The sequence below is a fragment of the Polyodon spathula genome, chromosome 19, assembly GCF_017654505.1.
Source record: "Polyodon spathula isolate WHYD16114869_AA chromosome 19, ASM1765450v1, whole genome shotgun sequence".
Lineage (NCBI taxonomy): Eukaryota > Metazoa > Chordata > Actinopteri > Acipenseriformes > Polyodontidae > Polyodon > Polyodon spathula.
This window is the reverse complement of record NC_054552.1, coordinates 23451272-23471572: the sequence shown is the minus strand read 5'-3', so window position 1 is coordinate 23471572 and position 20301 is coordinate 23451272. Positions and strand designations below refer to the sequence as shown.

The 20301-nt window shown below is 38.7% G+C and overlaps 1 protein-coding gene across 9 annotated transcripts in view; it reads left to right on the top strand.

The window, feature by feature from the left end:
• The window catches only part of LOC121294648 (probable E3 ubiquitin-protein ligase HERC1), a 53707-nt gene that overhangs the window by 32711 nt on the left and 695 nt on the right, over nt 1–20301 (top strand). For 4 of the 9 annotated variants that reach the window (XM_041218578.1, XM_041218580.1, XM_041218577.1 and 1 more), the window contains 34 exons: nt 203–423; nt 762–1030; nt 1458–1510; nt 1761–1961; nt 3824–3998; nt 4574–4841; nt 5077–5290; nt 5736–5995; nt 6599–6726; nt 7191–7327; nt 7611–7811; nt 8089–8219; nt 8478–8677; nt 8916–9036; nt 9512–9658; nt 9766–9867; nt 9992–10165; nt 10680–10973; nt 11267–11332; nt 11426–11551; nt 11911–12049; nt 12327–12508; nt 13009–13164; nt 13519–13641; nt 13742–13844; nt 14183–14352; nt 15003–15141; nt 15553–15722; nt 16786–16955; nt 17058–17223; nt 17380–17456; nt 18132–18384; nt 19421–19573; nt 19958–20263. In XM_041218578.1, the coding sequence (XP_041074512.1) occupies nt 203–423; nt 762–1030; nt 1458–1510; nt 1761–1961; nt 3824–3998; nt 4574–4841; nt 5077–5290; nt 5736–5995; nt 6599–6726; nt 7191–7327; nt 7611–7811; nt 8089–8219; nt 8478–8677; nt 8916–9036; nt 9512–9658; nt 9766–9867; nt 9992–10165; nt 10680–10973; nt 11267–11332; nt 11426–11551; nt 11911–12049; nt 12327–12508; nt 13009–13164; nt 13519–13641; nt 13742–13844; nt 14183–14352; nt 15003–15141; nt 15553–15722; nt 16786–16955; nt 17058–17223; nt 17380–17456; nt 18132–18384; nt 19421–19573; nt 19958–20263 (5795 nt within the window). The remainder of the gene's footprint in view (nt 1–202; nt 424–761; nt 1031–1457; nt 1511–1760; nt 1962–3823; nt 3999–4573; nt 4842–5076; nt 5291–5735; nt 5996–6598; nt 6727–7190; nt 7328–7610; nt 7812–8088; nt 8220–8477; nt 8678–8915; nt 9037–9511; nt 9659–9765; nt 9868–9991; nt 10166–10679; nt 10974–11266; nt 11333–11425; nt 11552–11910; nt 12050–12326; nt 12509–13008; nt 13165–13518; nt 13642–13741; nt 13845–14182; nt 14353–15002; nt 15142–15552; nt 15723–16785; nt 16956–17057; nt 17224–17379; nt 17457–18131; nt 18385–19420; nt 19574–19957; nt 20264–20301) is intronic. The other 5 variants (XM_041218581.1, XM_041218579.1, XM_041218573.1 and 2 more) reach the window with 4 other exon arrangements.

The following is a 20301-nucleotide window of genomic DNA, read 5'->3' as shown; positions in this document are numbered from 1 at the left end:
CATCTATTTAAATTGGTAAGGAAGGCATAATTTGCATAAAACATAAATAGTTTTCATTGATGTCCATATAATGTTGAATGATGTCAGTCCTATAAAGAATAAGTACCTCCAAAAGGCTTTCTATTTTAGTTTGTGTTTGACCATAGGGGATTAACAATAAAGGTTAACTTTTTTATTTTTGTTTCATTGTTTTTCATTGCAGCAGGGCTATACCGTTCAGTTCAAGCCCAGAGAAATCAGAACCGAAGGGAAGGGACATCTCTGCAGCAGGATCCGGGAGCCCTGTATGATTTCAACCTGGATGAGGAGCTGGAGATTGACCTGGATGATGAAGCAATGGAGGCCATGTTTGGGCAGGAGCTTGCAAGTGACAGTGATATCCTAGGAATGTGGATCCCGGAGGTACTGGATTGGCCAACATGGGTGTGTGTGTGACTGCAGCTGGGGGGCTGCTTTTTGCTTCTTCTTTACTCTGCACTTTCTTCTGTTGCCAGTGAAGCAGTGGTGGTAAACTGGGATTTTAAAGTAGACTAGTGGGGGCTGTTTGTTTTAAATATGTGTTTTTTTTTTTTTTTTTTTTTTTAAGATGGGCATTGATCTTTGGATCACTGAATGTCTTCAGCAATTGAATTGAAAACTAGAATTTCCTCTATCTCACCCCCCATTTGTACAATACAAATACATTCTGTGGAAACCTTGAAATCATAAGAGGTTGTGATGCTGCTTATGCAAATACATCCGCCCCTCTTCTTTTATTTTAGCATGTTTGTGAGTCCGAGGACAGAGACGAGGTGGTGATCTGTGAACTCTGCGAGTCCAGTGTTGCCAGTTTTAATCAGCACATGAAGAAAAACCACCCAGGCTGTGGTCAGAGTGCAAACCGACAGGGCTACCGTAGTAATGGCTCCTATGTGGACGGCTGGTTTGGTGGGGAATGTGGGAGTGGAAATCCTTACTACCTTCTCTGTGGCAGCTGTAGGGAAAAATACCTCTCCATGAAGAGCAAGACAAAAGGGCCAGTCCTTGAAAGGCAAGTCCTGTTGATTTTTCTGGCAGTACTGGGCTTGGTTTCAATGTTTCAGTATTTAATGCATTGTGTGACAAATGAGTTCATCTTGATAACCCTCTGCAGGCATGTATTTAACAAAACTGAATACTGTGTACTGTTCAGATTTGTTGTTGTGCATTATGTATTCTTTTATGGGTGATTTGGATCATTATTAGTCATCACTTTTGTATAATTATAACTCAATTGTATCAAAACTGTCACTGTACATTATGAAAGATACGTTATAACTTTTTGTACTTATAAGATTACCTAAAAAAATTAATCACTACATGACCAAAACACAGTATATTTCTTATGTTGGCCTTAGGTTTGGCTGTAGCTTTCAAATACATCCAGCTCCTTAGCACACAAGTCCCATTGCTTCTGTAAACGCTTTTTCTTTTTATAGATACAAAGGCCAGGCTCCAGATCTACTTGGGAAGCAGGACAGTGTGTATGAAGGTAAAAAAAAAAATGTATCACTGAATAATACCATGCATATTTAGAAATAGATTGCCAGTTATTTATAATATAACTTTTACATAGAAATATACATAATGCGCATGCATGGTGTTCTTTTTTTTATTTATTTGATGGAATACTTGGATTTAAATGTTGTGTCAGTCAAAAGACAATGTAAAAAATACTTGGTTAAGTAATTTTGTGAAGTGTATGCATACAAGTGAATGGTTTGCAACTCCTGGTAATACAGAAGACTGGGACATGCTGGATGTAGATGAGGATGAGAAGCTGACCGGGGAGGAGGAGTTTGAACTGTTGGCTGGCCCGCTCGGTCTCAGTGAGCGTCGAATCGTACCTGAAGCAGTCCAGTTCACTGACAGTGATCCATTAGGAGCATCAGTCTCCATGGTTACAGCTACCAACAGCATGGAGGAGACACTTCTCCAAATAGGTATCTGAATATTCCCATCCCGTACTTTAAAAAATAAATAATAATAATAATAATAATCATCATCATCATCAGTTTAGTCTGGATTAGGGATGCATCAAACCCAGGATTCGGTTTGGGATTCGGCCCGAATACCTGCTTTTTGAGCATCTATCAACTCCCTAAATTACTGGTGGTGCACGCACTAAACAGTCACGCAGCTGCTGAATACAAACATACCCCTGTATGCAACAGCACATTCACATCACACTTTTCCTGGAGTAAAGTTATGCAGTAAACCTGCAATATATAGTAATGACAAACTGTTGTGGACTTTTGTGCTTTGTTGCTTTGTCTGTGAAATGTGTTCTAGAGTTCATACTGAGATAAAAAAAAAAAAAAAAAAAAACGTGATGCACAGAAATATATATTTTTTATAACTTTACAACTGTCAGATGTCCAAGACGTTGTTGAACAATGCTTTAGTAAATTGAATTGCGTTATTGTTATGTGCCAGTACAAGTTGAACCATTTGGGAACTGCTGTGTTTTATTAAAATATTTTTTAAACTATTTCGTGGCCAATTTGATATGTGTTACACAATGTGCATTTAAATCAACGTGGGTTTGATTTCGCAGGGAGATTCAGGTCACTCATCATGGTAATTTTTTCCTCGTAGCTCTCAGATAGGGTTATCAACAGGCTCCAGAATCTCGGGACACTTTAAGGCAGGTCACGTTTTGTAACTCACCTATCTGAACTGCAATGTATTCGACATGTAAATTGAGTGTGAACTGCTTCAGCAGTTTAGTAAATGTATTTCATTGTTTAATCGTGGTGGCAATTCTATCCGGAGAGCCTAACAACAATTAATCGAATTGTTTGATTTATTTATTTATTTTTTTATATACAGTAAACAATATTTATCAATATAGTGCAAACACCATTATTATAACTTTGCACTCACCTGCACTCTTTAATTTAACCTTGTGACAGCAGGTAAAGTTTCTGTTTGTTTAAAAAAGAAAAGAAAGCCAATCAGCTGCTGTATAGGTCTGATTGATGGAAACGATCCTCGCAGGCATGTGTGTGCTTTTGGTAACAACTAAGTAAAACACAGTTCACACTCACTTTACTGAATAAACTGCTGTTTAGAGAGGTGAGTTACAAAACCTGACTTTCTTAGTGTCCCGAGATTCTGCAGCCTGTTGGCAACCCTACTCTCAGATCAGGTGACACAGGTTGAAACGTCATTATAGAAAATAGTGGGTTACGGCAAAAATGCAGCTCTCCTTTCTTAAGGTAAAGTAAACGGTTCTGTATTTTGACGTTTCTGTTGTGGGTGGAGGGGGCTAGCGGTAAACGGTGTATGTTTCAAACTGAACTCTTATTCAGGGATATATTTCCGTTAGGTAATAAAAATACTATTAACTAAAAGGCTCAAAACTATAGATTGTGCGCGTTTCTTGTAAGTAGCTGCCAGTTTGTTTTTTATTAAACAGTTTCCTTCACTTTTCTTGACAGTTTTTTGTAGATTCGGTATTCAGTTTGGTGTTCAGCCGAATCTTTTGAGTTGGATTCTGTATTCAGCCAAAAACTTGGTATCGGTGCGTCCCTAGTCCTGGATACTATTTCGCGTTTTTACTAATGACTTCAACGGTAGCGGTATTAAGGATAAAATTAACAATGTTGTTACTACTAAAATGTTAAGCTTAGGTTATTCAAAATTCAGCTATTTATTTTAATTTGTTTTACATTTATCATTCAGTATAGAGTGCAAAGAAATGCTCAAGTGTGCGATTAATACTGTAGATGCTATTTTAAGAATGTTAAAGTGCATGTGCATGTTCAATACTGAAGAACTGTTTTGATGTCCTCTTTTCCAGGCTGTCACAGCTCTGTGGAGAAAAGCTTCTCTGGCAGGATAACTCTTGGTGAGCAGGCTGCAGCCCTGATGAATCCCCATGACAGAGTTGTGGCTCTGAGGAGAGTGACGGCAGCTGCCCAGGTCCTTTTGGCGAGAACAATGGTCATGAGGGCACTGTCTTTGCTGTCTGTCAGGTGCGGGTAGTACAGTTGCATAAAATTATTTTCAGTGTGTTCAGAATAAAAGGGCACTGTAGTAATAACGTGTTCTTTTAAGAAAAGGAAATGTAATGACATAGTTCATAATTTGAACTCCTTCTAGCTTGACTGCTCCTTCAGTTCACTTGGTATTGTCCTAGTGTTATAATTCAAATGTCAACCGCTGGTCATTTATGTTCCTTACTGATTAGCTAACAGAATGTGTTAGAAAAGTGATTTATTTGTATCGATCAAAATCATTGTTTGATCTAGCTTTTTTCTGTGAAGAAAAAATAAACTTTGGTAGTGCAGACAGATCAGCCCAGTAGAACTGTGTCACCTAGTCTATTTGATTATTTAATTTGAACCTAGCATGTTCAATTAAACTTAGATCGTTCAAGATTATATATATATTATATATATATATATATATATATATATATATATATATATATATATATATATATATATATATATAGATATAGGACCAGGACCTTACCACAAACAGCCCCAGCTAAAAGTGGTTCCTGTTGTTTTTTGTTTTTTATAACCAGTTCTTGTCTCTTTCTCAGTGGTTCCAGCTGCAGTCTTGCTGCTGGACTGGAGTCCCTGGGTTTGACGGATATACGGACCCTGGTGCGGTTGATGTGCCTGGCTGCAGCGGGTCGAGCTGGCCTGTCAACAAGCCCCAAGGCAACCAGTTCAGCAGAGCGCCCACGTGGAGGAGGCAGCAAGGCCAACAAGCCCATGTCCTGCCTGGCATACCTGAGTACAGCAGTGGGCTGTATAGCTTCCAATAGCCCAAGTGCTGCCAAACTACTAGTTCAGCTTTGCACACAGGTGACCTACCATGCTTTGGTGTTTGTAATTAAGCATCTCTGTTAAACTATTATAAATCACGAGATGTATTTATAACATCATATTTCTTCATTTAGTACTTCATTAACTATTTAATCACTCAGCTGTAGAATATATATTAGTGCTAAAAGAAACATATACAATTCCTTGACATCTTATTGAGTTACTGATAGTTACGTAATTAAACTAAAATAACTGGCTTTTTCTCTCTTTCCAGAATTTAATCTCGGCAGCAACGGGTATGAATCTAGCAGTAGTAGATGATCCCATTCAGAGGAAGTTTCTGCCCAGTTTCCTGAGAGGAGTTGCAGAAGAAAATAAGCTAGTGACCTCTCCTAACTTTGTAGTTACCCAGGCACTTGTGGCACTGCTAGCAGACAAGGGGGCTAAACTGAGACCCAGCTGCGACAAAGCAGATCTTGAAAAGAGAGGTTTGCTCTTGCACAATTACAGTACTTTTTTCAAACACCTGCTAATTCTTAAATTGTGATTTTTTTTTTTTTTGTGTAATTGTCAGATGGAATCGTGTCGACATTCTGAAAATGTAATATGCAATATAGTCTGCAAGCCTTTTTATTGTACCTTTTCATATTACATTTTCTTTAGTTATTTGTGTCTATCCACTGTTCTTAGTTAAACATTACTTTCTGGCATTTTGTCATTCATGTCACAGTCTCTTGCTTTCAACAAGAGGTGGTTATTTTGTAATTTGCTTTACCCTGGCTTTTCTGTTATATTGGCCTTTCCTTTGGGTTTGTTTTATATAAGTAAAAACATGACATTTGTTTTGAACCACTTGTTTTATTTATTTATTTATTTTCTCCCTCTCACAAAACTCCTCACTTACCTGGGCACCATGTCACCTGTTTTGTTTAGCAGGTTGTATTGCGCATTTGTATGCCCATCCTTCATATAATCCTTCCGCTGTAGGCCCTCTGGAATTGGCGAATGCATTGGCAGCTTGCTGCCTCTCATCCAGGCTGTCTTCCCAGCACAGACAGTGGGCAGCTCAGCAGCTGGTGCGGACACTGGCAGCGCACGATCGCGACAATCAGAGCCAGCCACAGACATTCGCGGACATGGCTGGGGACCTGCGCAAATGCTCCTTTATTAAACTTGAAGCCCATCAAAGCAGGGTATGTAACAAAAAATGGATCTTAAGAGACTGTTCTCATCTCTATAACATAAAATGCACATTATTTTACTTGGTGTGTAAATCCCAATTTTGTCAAATTGTCTGACTCCAGCAGCTTAGCATGCCTTTGATTAAAGACAGTATTCCCAGTGGACAGTGTCTGCCAATGCTTTTTTCCCTGATAAGAAATAAAGTAATACATAGGGGTCTACTTTAATGATCAAAACAGTGGTAACCTTTGTATTTAGAGCTTCCATTTTCTGGCAATTACACAGTCCAGCACTGTTGAGACCTTGGATTTTTCCAGCTATGACTTTAATTGGAAAAGAAAAAAAGGACAGAATTCAGCATGTTACAAGTCCCTTGGTGCTTGCAAGTCGTGTGTGTGTGTGTGTGTGTGTGTGTGTGTGTGTGTGTGTCCCGGATATGTGATAGACAGACAGACAAGTGAATTTGTTTCTTTAGTAAATTTTATCATGTTTCTATCTTTTCTGGTAGTGTAATCTTTTGGGGTGGTTTATACTGTATGATTTCCATAAGTGAGAATGTGCTTTTTTTGTTTTGTTTTGTTTTTTTACTTACATAGGCATAATTTATTTTATAGGTTATAACATGTGGGTGGTGCAACAAGAAGAGTCTTTTGGCAACCAGTGGCAATGATGGAACGGTCCGCGTGTGGAATGTTACCAAGAACCAGTATACACTGCAACAGACATGCGTCTTTAACAAATTGTATGTGTTTTCTTTAATGGACATGATCAGTTTTGTTGACAAACCTAGCTTTAAATAATAATTAAACCATCTAACTGCCGAGGTGTAAATACACTTAATTGGAATGTTTATAAAATGTAGTCATATTAAGAAATGATGATCAAAGTATGTTTTGGTAAATTTAAAAGGGTTAAAAGTTGTTGAAAAAGTAAAGGTTGGCTATTAAGAGGTGAAATTGGATTTAGACCATAACAATCTTCCAATAAACAAATAAGTATACAGTAAAAAAAAAATACATAATTGTCTACAACAATGAAAAATGTGTCATAGTTCACAATTCCTTACACTAGTGATCAGTGTCCAAACTTTAAAATCTCCATATTAGTTATCAACTCAAGTGTAATCAGCACTATAATGTTGTATTTTATAAGCAGGTTTCAAGGTGCACTAAAAAATCTCATACTGTAAACATGCGTGTTTTACAGAGACAACACTTCGGAGGAAGGCCTGAGTAACATTGGCTCCCCCAGTGACCCCAGCTTGTCTCTGGTTTGCTGGAGTGTCAGCGGAAAGTACCTTGCAGCAGCTATGGAGAAAATGGTCAATATCTGGCAAGTCAATGGTACGAAATATTATTTAAGTCTTCATTTTGTTAGTAGAATTGGTGGCCACTTGCTTGGTGTCTTGCTGTGTTGCATGAAAGTAATCAACAAAATATGCAAGACTGAACTCTCAAGAATAGTGCTGTATGGCCAGCACCTTTGTATGAAAAAAATGCCTGATAGCTAATCTGCAGCATCCCTTTGACCCAAGTGTGTTCAGTACACTGACGTTTTAGTGACGGCAACTAAAAAACAAAGTTTTTATTTTAACAGTTATTCACAACACATCTGTGTCTATCACAGGAGGTAAAGGATTGCTGGATATCCAGCCCCACTGGGTGTCAGCCCTCACCTGGCCCGAAGATGGCCCTATAGCGAGCTGGGCTGGAGAGACTTTAGAAGTTTTGCTGGTGGGACGAATAGATGGATCCCTTGGCCTAATTGAAGTAGTAGATGCCTCCACCATGCATCGTATGGAGCTGGAACATTGCTACAGAAAAGATGGCAAGTATCGGTTTTTAATCAGTTAAGGGAGATATACAGAAGGGGGCATTATATAACATTGTATTGATGCATTGGGTCACAACAAACAATTTACGCTTGGAAAGATTCCTATCAATATTGATTTTCAGGTTGAAAATTAGATTGTATTAATAAATATTCTTCATTCAGAACTACAAGATTGCATATGTAACTGTCGTTTTTTATGTTATGCTGAATAATTGTGTGTGTGTGTATGTATAATGCTTTTTTTTTTTTCACTTGTGTGTCCTCATTGTAGTTGCTGTTATGTCAATTGCTTGGTATAGTGAAGACAAACCATTTGCAGTAGGTTATGCTGATGGAAAACTGCTGATTGGCACAAAGGAGCCACTTGAAAAAGGAGCCATTGTAGTCATTGATGCACACAAGGTAAGAAAGAATCTGTGGAGTTGAGTTGTTCTCCACCTGAACTGAAATTGCTATTTTATGGACCTAGCCCATCAACGATGTATTACTTTTGAACAGTGTGCAGGTTGTGTTCTTGTTGTCTTTAACAGTATATCTGTGTGCACTAGGTTCATTTTACAGAGGTAGGTTGATTTATACATTAATTATTTAGGTTTTGCAGTTAATGACTTTTCCTAGAATGGAATATTCTATATGTGCTTGTTTTTTTTGTTCTTGCAGGAGTCTATCACCTGTATGAAATGGAACCCAGCTGGGGAAATACTCATGACCTGTGCCAAAGAGGAGACTGTGAAGTTATGGGCCTGTATGGGAGGCAACTGGAAGTGCCTGCATGTCCTCTCCCATCCAGCTGTGGTCAATAGTATTGCCTGGTGTAGTCAACCAGGCAAAAGCCCCAAGCCCCTGACTATGTTTGCTACGTATGTATCTTGAGAAGTGATTCTATTATTTATGTAAGGTAAATTATAGCAAATGTATCATTTTAATACATGATGGATTGTTACTATGCCCTGAAGCTTGCTGTAAATAAAAAAGTGTCATAAAATATTTTATATTTTGAATGATGTTTTAGGGGTTTTAAATAGCCAGCAGATGTTAAGTTACTGTGCACTAGGATTTTCCAGTTATCTGATTTGTTTTTGTCTGTTTCTATCTTAGCTGTTGCCAGAATGGCTTGGTTTGTGTCTGGACTGTTCCTCAGGACCCTTTCAGCTTTCCTGAATCAAGTTCCAATGTCTCAGATGGGTGGTGGGAGCTGGAAACTAAAACAACTGAAAGGGTAACAAACTGGTCCATTGGTTTTCATTAATTTTCAAGTAGCTTGCCGCAGATTAACAATGGGCAATTTAGACATAACGTAGGTAGATTTTAGTTCTGGTTAAACTGGACCTGTCTGACACACATGAATAGCTATGATTACATTTTAACAGTAAAATCTATTATGGTTGCAAGTTTACATTATCCCCCATAAGGGACATATATCTCCCGCACCAGGGTCACGGAGCACTTTGTTTTAGAACCGATAATCCAATTGTAATGGAATGGGAAATTCCTTAGCCCAAGTTCTTGATGGTTATATAAATTGGACAGGAGCTCTGGAATCCGATTGATTCACCTAATGAAGGCAGGTGTATGTAGTCAAAAACACATACCTTGTTGTGTGTGTATTCAACACACAGTAGACACGGGACTTTGTGACCTTTTCATTGTCATTTTGTTTCTGATTGATTTGATTTGATATTTTACACATGCAGGACTGTTACAGAAAAGCAGAGGATGCTAGGTGTGTGTTTCAACTGAAGGGACACATCACTCCAGTGAAGACCGTAGCCTTCAGCCCTGATGGGATGGCGCTGGTATCTGGAGGAGTTGGCGGACTCATGAACATCTGGTCCTTGAGGGTAAGGGATTCTGAGATACGTTTTAGATGGTATTGCTGCTTCAAAACCTTACCGCAACTTGTTTCTCCAAGGAGGCACGTTTTTGTAACCATCACCATTTGTTCCAGGATGGATCAGTACTGCAGTCGGTGGTGACAGGATCAGGCGCTATTCAGAATATAGTCTGGATCCCTGATGTTGGTGTAGCTGCTTGTTCTAACAGGTCAAAGGTAAGTGTTTGAATTCATACATGTATTGTTATTATGATTATTATTATTATTATTATTGACACTGAATGTAATCTCTCTGTTCAGAATACCCTAAAAGGTGGCTTTCTGTTTTTATTTTCTTCAGGATGTGTTGGTGGTGAACTGCACTTCAGAATTTATATCTTCCAACCATGTCCTTGCAACATGCAGAACTGCACTGAAGAGGCAGGGAGTTGTGGGGTTGAACATGGCACCTTGCATGAGGGCTTTCCTTGAGAGGCTGCCAGTGATGCTACAGGAGCAGTATGCTTATGAAAAGGTACTGGAAAAAGGATAAACCCTCTTTTTTTATTTATTTATTTATTTATTTATTTATTTATTTCCCCCCAAAGGAAACATATTTGATAAAAGTTAATGTTGACGTGGTTGTTAAAGACAGAACAAAAATGTTACCCGACATACCTTTTTAAAGACCTTTTGTATCCCTAAACAATGCAATAAAAATAGACTTTACTGCAAAAATGTAGTATGTGTTGTCAGTGACAAAGTGTAAACGCTACCAATGTTAAAAATGTTTACTCTTAACCATTTGTCCTGTCACTAGGAGGTGTGGGTCAATATCATCTCAGTGTGTGCCACGCCCTAATATATGGTAAAACTAAAAGAAGCATATCATTCTTTGACAAACATGTCTTTAGTCATTTATACTACTGTGAAAATGTTGGCGCTTCCAAACCAAAAACCACTCTGCCAGCCTAAACACAATACAAGATTTTAAGTAAGCAGAATGGGATGATTCCATCAACACTAATGCTGTTTGTTCTTGTTTTCAGCCTCATGTGGTATGTGGAGACCAGCTCATTCACAGTCCTTACATGCAGTGTCTGGCTTCCCTGTCAGTGGGCCTTCACTTGGACCAGCTGCTGTGTAACCCGCCCGTGCCACCTCACCACCAGGACTGTCCTTCTGACTCGGCAGCCTGGAGCCCCAGTGAATGGGCCTGGCTCGAGTGCTTCTCCACCACTGTCAAAGCTGCAGAGGCCTTAGCAAAGGGAGCTCGTTTCCCAGAATCCTTCACTGTTCCAGACTTGGAGCCAGTACCCGAGGATGAGTTTGCACTCCTGCTGGTACGGTTCAGCAGGATAAACAATTCGACCACTTATTTTATTTAGATGGATGAAAAATAAAATGTGTTCCAAATAACAGCATTTGTAGCTGCTATTCTGAAGACGCTGTGATGGGATACTTAAAATACCAAATACATGAAATTCATGTTAGTCTTTTTAATGAAAGAAGGTTACTAAGTGAGAGTTATAGTGCCACACAGCAAGGTATACAAAACAAGATCCCAATCAGTAGTTTGCGATTGTTGCTGATCAGCCTTGTACTTTTTTATATATATATTATTATTATTTTACAGGACAACAGTAAGTGGATGTATGGAATGGATGAACAGATTATGTCGTGGGCAACATCCAGACCCGAGGTAGGAACAGTTTGTGAAAAGCATGGGAGCTTATTTGTTTTAATAATTACGCTGTAACATGCCCGACCTGTAACATGTTCTTGCTTCTCACAGGATTGGCACCTTGGTGGTAAATGTGATGTCTTTCTCTGGGGAGCAGGGCGTCACGGCCAGCTCGCAGAGGCCGGTAGAAATATTTTAGTGCCAACTTCAGCGCTGTCATTTTCACAGGCCCAGCATGTAAGCACCATCACTTCATTAATTTGCCATTGTGTCTTGAATCTGTTAGAGCTCTGTGTTTTAGAACTCTATGCACTAGTGTTGGTAGATTTATCTGTATCTTTTAATAACTTTAAATTTGGACAATCAATTCTTAATAGGAATATGGTAAAATATCTTCAGGTCTCATTAAAATGAGTGAATTTAAGACGGTAGGAATGTTTTTCCTAAAATTTAATTGCAAGGGCACAGTCATTTTTCATTGAAGACATTAAGAATAAAAAAAAAAAGTTTAGCTGTGTGGTTCTATTTATAGAAAGCTGCAGTAGAAAAATCTAAAATCCATTTAGGATAAAGTGTTCTCTCCTTTTTTCATACAGGTCATATGTGGCCAGAACTGCACCTTTGTGATCCAAGCGAATGGAACTGTGCTTGCTTGTGGGGAAGGCAGCTATGGCAGGCTTGGACAAGGGAACTCCGATGACCTTCATGCACTAACTGTTATTTCAGCATTACAAGGTAAGCAATGATTTTATGAGAAAAACGTACGGGTGAAGAAAAAAGTAGTTTTTAACAAGCAGCCTAATTTTAGTAAGGCTTCTCTTTGGTCAGTAGTGCTGTTATTCTTCTCCTGTGTATAGTGCAAGTGATTATTACTGATGCACTGTTTGTTTTTGTGTGTGTACAATATTATACTGTTTTAATACTGTTCTTTTAAGACATTATCTTCCAGTTTATTCTCATATTTAACCCCAAAGTGTCCATGCGTTGGATTATATATATATTTTTTGTATAGGTTTTGTAGTAACACAGCTGGTGACATCCTGTGGTTCTGATGGCCACTCCATGGCTTTGACTGAGAGCGGAGAAGTCTTCAGCTGGGGAGATGGAGATTACGGGAAACTGGGTCACGGCAACAGTGACAGACAAAGACGTCCAAGGCAGATAGAAGCACTGCAGGGAGAGGAGATTGTGCAGGTCTGGATCTAGAACAAGGGACACTTCAGCTTCTAGGGCTTCTCTAACATTTCATAATGGGACATTACAGTCAATTGTTTTAGTATAATGTATATTCCTTTGGTTGTTACAGCTTTCACATTGTATTCAGCGTTTGTGTGTATTGATTGAATCTTTTCAAATGTTTCATTCCTCTGCAGCTGTCATATTCCCCTTTCAGTCAGCAGTCTTCTCACTGCATGTTGATTTGGTCAGTTATTATCTTTTTAGTGCATTTCCCATTCCTTAAATAAATTTCAGAATGTATGATGGAGTGTTTTGAAGTTATGGAAAGCACCATGTATTTAATTGAAAGTGTAACTTTGGGTAATCATTGCATTAAAAAGCACACTGAAATCAAAACCATTTTAATGAGAGGTCCTGTTAAGTTTCACGATCCAACAGGTTCAGTTAATGCAATGAAGGCGTGTGTGTTGCTACAATATTTATTACACTCCGTGATGTTGTTTACTGCATCCCAGATGTCATGTGGGTTCAAGCATTCAGCTGTGGTTACCGCAGATGGCAAGCTGTTCACGTTTGGAAATGGAGACTATGGTCGGCTGGGCTTGGGTAACACTTCCAATAAGAAACTCCCTGAGCGAGTCACGGCACTGGAAGGCTATCAGGTCGGACAGGTAAAATATAGCCACTATTTTCTCAAAACAACAGTCAAAGTGGAACACAGCCTGTAATGCACATTTGTCAAACTAATTCAGCCATGGTTTACTGTCCTGATGTCTTTAACGGTCTGATTTTTTTTAAATGTCAGTTCATAATGTTGGGTTGTACCTGATAAAGCCTGGTGTTGTTTTTTTTTTTAAATTTTGGTTTTTAATTGATGTTAAGCTAGGATACATTATATCCTTGATCAAAGAGCAGGATTCCTTTTTTTAATTTATCCTGATCCTGAAAAAAAAACTTTTAATCAGAAGCAATATTAATAATTTGCTTGAAGACATACTTGTTTCTAAAAGAATTTCATTTTACAGGTGGCCTGTGGTCTGAACCATACCCTAGCAGTATCGGCAGATGGAATGATGATTTGGGCTTTTGGAGATGGAGACTACGGGAAACTTGGGTTAGGAAACTCGACAGCTAAATCTTCTCCACAAGTAGGTTATCCAAAGTGAAAAGGGTATTGCATTTCCTAAAACCATTGTTTATTATTTCCTCCAATGATGATCTAAACCGAATTGAATTTTGTCATTCCAGAAAGTGGACGTGCTTTGTGGCATTGGTATAAAAAAAGTGGCCTGTGGCACGCAGTTCTCAGTTGCTTTAACAAAGGATGGTCACGTCTACACATTTGGGCAAGGTATGATGTTTTAAACATTCTTAAACCAGATAAAAATAAAAATGGAAGACTTGCTAAAGATGTTTTACCATGTTTAACTTATTTTGGAGTCATCTGCTGTATCTTGCAATAGGTTTCATGCAATTACAATCAATTCAACAAGATGGCGGCAGTGAGCCTTTTCGTCAAGTCATACCCTGAAGGGTGGATGAATAATTTTACAAAAGTTTTATCAGCCTGTTGAAGTTTAGGTTATCGCTAAAGTAAGACATGTGTGTTCCTTTATTATGTAACTGTATTATATATAAATAAATAAAAATCACCATTACAATGTAACATTATCTTATTGGCACATGCAGACCGTCTGATTGGCTTACCGGAGGGCCGAGCACGAAACCACAACAGACCTCAGCAGGTCCCTGCACTCTCTGGCATCTTTATTGAGGACGTTGCCGTGGGAGCTGAACACACCCTGGTGTTGTCATTTACTGGTGATGTCTACGCCTGGGGGAGCAATTCAGAGGGACAGGTAAGCAATGAATGGTAGTATTTAAAGCTTTAATGTACCTAGTGTTACCTGATTAGACCTGATGTAGGTTTACAACCCCAGATAGATAAATATGTTATGGTGTTCTGGTGGCTGAAACTGTAATCTGCTACCTTCTAGTATTGCAACTGTGTAGGAATAAGATGTTGCCTACCATGAATTTGAGTGTGTTGGTTAAGAGTTTTAAAGTGGGGTTACACTTTAACATAACAGCAGTTATAAAAAGTTTCAATTTCTGCTTTCAACTATTTTGCGCATTTGCAGACACCATTATCCTGTATATTATGAATTGAGGTCTCAAGCTATTGTATATTTTCACATTAATAACCAGTATGATCAAAAGAGAAGTAAATCCATTGAATGTGTAAATGTAGCTTTAAACAATGTTCTGATGTCCATGCAAGAAACAGTGTTAATGAAGTCTTTCCTGGGTGCTGCCTTTGTCCTTTTTTTTTTTTTTTGTTAGATACTGAAGTTAAATGTTTCGTATTTAAATAGTTATCCTAGAGTTGTGTTTTGGTTAAGCAAAGTCTTTGGCTCACATAAAAAATAATTTGCAATGTATTTTTATTTTGTCTCAACTTAATGGGCAACAAGTGTAATGACATCTAAAATCTTTCTCGTTCCATTAGCTGGGACTTGGCCACACAAACCACGTGAGAGAGCCGACTGTGGTGACCATGCTCCAAGGAAAGAGCTTTCATCAGATCTCAGCTGGGCGCTGCCACAGTGCTGCATGGACTGCCCCCCCAGTACCACCAAGGGCACCCGGTAATGTATTCTTCATTCGGACACTGGTCACATCAGCATGATCAGGGAGTGCTCAGTTTTGTTTCCTCTTGATAAGCATTTTATTCAACTTGATTCTTCCCTGCTCTAATACTCAAGACCTTTTTCCCATCAGTGTATATAGTAGAAAAAGTAATCTGCATTGAGCAAAATGTATATTATTCAAAGCAAGAAGCACAATGATGTGTAGGTTTCTCACAAAAAGGCTTCACATAAAACCTGCATGGGCTAGTAATATAATATATATTCGTGGTGCTCTGAATGTGGCACCATGGCAATTAAATTAGTCAATGATTGTTTAATTGCGGCTCGCAAAATAAGAACTATGGCAATCTATATGGATTTAAGTTGATGCGAGTCTAGCATTTACCTTCCATTTTATTTTTCTTGAAGGTGCGTCCGTGCCTTTGCAGCTCGGCCTGCCCCTTTCCGTCCCCCCTCAGTACAGCAGTCTGAAGGAAGTCAGTATAGAGACTGTGCGGGCCAGGCTGAGGCTGCTCTACCACTTCTCAGATCTCATGTATTCCTCCTGGAGGTTACTGAACCTCAGCCCCAATAGCCAGGTGAGTTCAAGCTTTAACCCTTTGCGGTCCTATGTCAGACCGGGTCCGACATTTCATTTTTCCCTTTCCAGTCAAAAAGACGTAAAGCATAGGTCTCCTAGTCATTTTTTTTCTCCTGAATAAGCCGAGAAAACCTTTCAATGGCAGTTAGGAGCCGAGTGAAACCAAAAAAAAAAAAAAAGGATGTATCTCATAGCCCCATGCACTAGAGATAACACAGACATAACAAAGGAGGTAGCTGCTTCTGCATCAAGCACTCGGAGAATATCACAGACATTTGCAGAGCTTTTTGAGATGTTATAGTAATAAAATAATGACTTGGATTTCATTATTGAGGCGTTTGGTGATAAAACGAATGATCAGGAGAGGATTTATCAGTATGCACGTCTATAAAGAGGTATGTGAAAAATACAGCGAACAAGGGGTGGGTCTTGGCTGTAGATACAGTACTGAGTGTCCTTTTGCAATTCAATGCCTTTTAAACCTGTTTTACTCAAAAATATATATATATTTTAAACAGCGCGTATGAAAATAAATTGGACCAGACATGCCTGACAAATGATCATTTATTGGCACTACTTGGAAAGTTTTATTTCTTTAGAAAGATTGATTTAGATTCCTGTTTGTTTTACGTGCATGTCTTTGTTTCCTGAAGTGTAAAAGGTGTGTTCAGTGTTAATTGTACTCTTGTTTTGCTCATCTGTACTTGCAAGATAATAACAGGGAAGGTCTCAAATTCAAATACAGTGAGGGTCCTTCATTTTATTTTCAGTGCACTGAAATGTCCAGTGCTTACTTGTGTTGTGCTCCATGTTTAGCCAGTTGTGGTAGCCAACACCTAGATTTTCAAACCTGATCCAGATTTGAACTGAATCCCATGTCTCTGGATTTATAGTTACAGCATTATATGGATCATTTTAAACATGTTACCATGGCATTTGATGGTAATTACATTTCAACAATCAGTTCTGTAAGGCACTTGGAATAATTCATTAATCAAGTGCTTATCAAACAAATATAACATTACACTGAATCACTTAAGCCACTGTCTGTTATATTACAGAGCTGCACTTCCCATTACAATGCAGGAACATGGGGAATAGTTCAAGGGCAGCTGAGGCCTTTACTAGCAACACGGGTTTACACTCTTCCTATGGTACGCTCTATTGGTAAAACCATGGTCCAAGGCAAGAACTATGGCCCACAGATTACTGTGAAAAGAATATCTACAAGGTATTTATTCATTGTTGTTGTTAATTTTCTATTTAAACTAAACATTTTAAAAGTACTTTGCATCAGAACCATGTTTCTAACTGTTGCTTTGTTTGCTTTCAGAGGCCGCAAGTGCAAGCCTATTTTTGTGCAGATAGCCAGACAAGTAGTAAAGCTGAATGCTTCAGACCTCCGCCTGCCCTCTCGTGCCTGGAAAGTGAAGCTGGTTGGCGAGGGAGCGGATGACGCAGGAGGAGTCTTTGACGACACTATTACAGAAATGTGCCAGGTACCACATTTACGTACAGCTGTTTGACCGAAAGCAGGATGATGATTTTTTTTTTTTTCGGAGCACTTCAATTTAAGGGAATGGATGGAGGAAATCAGTGTTAACGTTGCTGATTTAAAATATTTGTGTTTTTGTTTTGTTTTTGTTTTTCCACAGGAACTTGAGACAGGTGTGGTAGACCTGCTCATTCCATCTCCAAATGCCACAGCAGAAGTGGGGTACAACAGAGATAGGTAAGCATTCAGTAATTCTCTCATAAAGCTAAGAAATACAGATACAAAAACCATGTTAGTAGTTGGTTGTGGTGATCTAAAACCTACTCTTCAGTGCAACCTGTACAGAGTTTAAAAAAAAAAAAAAAAAAAAAACAGACTGTAAGACTTGGTGACAAGTATTCTGTCGGGGTGACCTTTTCTTGTAAGCTACTGTATCAGACACTGACATATCACTTACAGTGATCCTCTATTTACTGTGGAAACAACTCCATTGTGCAAGCCTGGGTGATGGCCACTATGAAGTCTACAGCCTCCTTCTGCATCACTGTGGGTTTAATTAGATTGGCCTGTTGAATTATGTAACCAAAACATCTACCCTGTTCAGATCCCTTAGGTTTATGTTTCTAGGGATTCTAGTAAGAATGTGCAACACTTTCAAGCTGCTGTTTACAATGTTAATGCAGACATTGGAGTCTATATAAATCTAATATAAACAGCCGCTGATATAAATATTCAATAGTCATTAAATAGTGGATCCTCAGAAATATGCTAGAAACATGCTCATGTTGGTATTTGGTAGACAAAGGGCCCTATTTTTTATTCTAAACAGGGACTGTATTTCAATATGTCGCAGTTTAGATCAATTGAATAGACCCCATTGAGTCAGTGTATGATAGTTTCTTTCGTTTTCAGATTCTTGTTCAACCCTTCGGCATGTCTAGATGAGCACATTATGCAGTTCAAGTTTCTGGGTATTTTGATGGGTGTTGCCATTCGTACAAAAAAACCTTTGGACCTCCACCTGACCCCAATGGTCTGGAAGCAGCTCTGCTGTATCCCGCTCATTCTGGAAGACCTGGAGGAGGTAGACTTGCTTTATGTACAGACCCTCAACAGCATTCTTCACATTGAAGATAGTGGGATTACAGAGGAGAATTTCCATGAGGTACAGTAAAGCTTAATAAACATGTTGCTGCTTTTTCCATAGACATTTTCCATTTAAGGATGTCTGGTATATCCAGTTAGTCCAGTATAAAATATATCACTGTTATAAAAGCTTTTATAAATAGCATGGTGCAGTGCAAGATACATTCAAGGCAAAGCACACACTGTTGACACAGCACACCCTGGTAAGATTTGGAAGAAGTAGTAATAACTGTTTATAGCTTCATACTGCAGTGCAAGAAGGGCGGTATCTGCATTTCATGTTGATTGGTTATTATGCCCATTCAGATTTGGTTTTGAACTGTTTCTCTTTGGTAGCAAATTTGGCAAGAAGCTAAAACAATAATTATAATGTCTGTGGCCGTACTGTACAGCTTAATGGAGCATGCAGTGGTGGTGAAGTGATTCGTTGTGTATTGATGAGTTGTGATGCTGCATACGTGATTGGTATTGTAATACAGAGGTTGTGGCTCATAATACAGGACCAAAAGCAGGACACAGCTACTTGCAGTGCACCAAATAGTTATAGCGTTATAGTTGGTAGGAATACATTTTTCCTTTGCCTTTTAACAAAGCAGTCCGTCAATAATGAAAGTGTTGTCTCATCACACACTGGATAAAGGCATCTGCCAAAAAAAATAATAATAATAATTACACCCCTGTTAGGCTCTGGTTATTGGTCAAATCTAATCTTTATTGGTAAGCTTGTGTATTTTAAGTACTGATAGTGTAAAAAGTCCTCCTCATACTAAGGAACTGCATTTAAGAAATGATCAATCTATTGAAGCTTGCCAGCAATTTGTAATAAGGTCTAGTTATGTTTCCTCTTTTATGAAGGTTGTTTGTAAATCCTTTTTATTGAGTTAAAATAGTTGTATGCATATTGTTTTAAGTCTGTACTTTAAGCTTTTTATTGTTCACAAAAAAAGAAAACTCAAAATTTGCATGGGTTGTAAAAATATCAAGGGTGTGATAAGGATTTAATTGAATGATTCTGTATTTGAAAAGTGTTTTGCATCTGTGATTTTGCATTTCAGATGATTCCTCTTGACTCATTTGTGGGCCAGAGTGCTGATGGCAAAATGGTCCCTATAATTCCTGGAGGAAACAGCATCCCACTGACCTTCTCCAACAGAAAAGAATATGTGGACCGTGCCATTGAATACAGACTTCACGAAATGGATCGCCTAGTAAGAGTTTTTACTTTTTCTGCAGAATATAAAAAAATAATTCTGTGAGTGAAATTGAATTCCAGTCACACAGCCTGAAAATAGGGTCCTGAATATCTTATTTATTTGTTATGTTGGATTAGTGCATTTTGAAAAACTATTTTCTTTGAATGTTTAGCTAAGGCAGTTTTTATTTTATTTTTCTGTATGATGCACAAGTTACTGACTTAAGTTCTCATTTTAGGATTCAGTCAATGAATATTTAAGCTTTGTTTACAGTGTCCTGTACTGTCTATACAATGTAAAGATCCATCACCAATTCCCTGCCCTCCCCAGTCAGATTGTGAAATGAGGAAGCATGCATTGTTTTCCAGTTTTAAATCTGCCCTGTCTTTGTGTGTTCAGGTGGCTGCGGTTCGGGAAGGGATGTCCTGGATAGTGCCAGTTCCACTGCTCTCCCTCCTCACTGCCAAGCAGCTGGAACAGATGGTGTGTGGCATGCCTGAGATATCGGTGGAGGTGTTGAAGAAAGTGGTGAGATACCGGGAGGTAGATGAACACCACCAGTTAGTGCAGTGGTTCTGGCAGACCCTGGAGGAATTCTCCAATGAGGAGAGAGTCCTGTTCATGCGCTTCGTGTCTGGGAGGTCCCGACTGCCTGCCAACACTGCCGATATCTCTCAGAGGTTTCAGATCATGAAGGTTGACAGGGTAAGTGAACTCCTGCACTTACAAGGTTTTTTACCCTT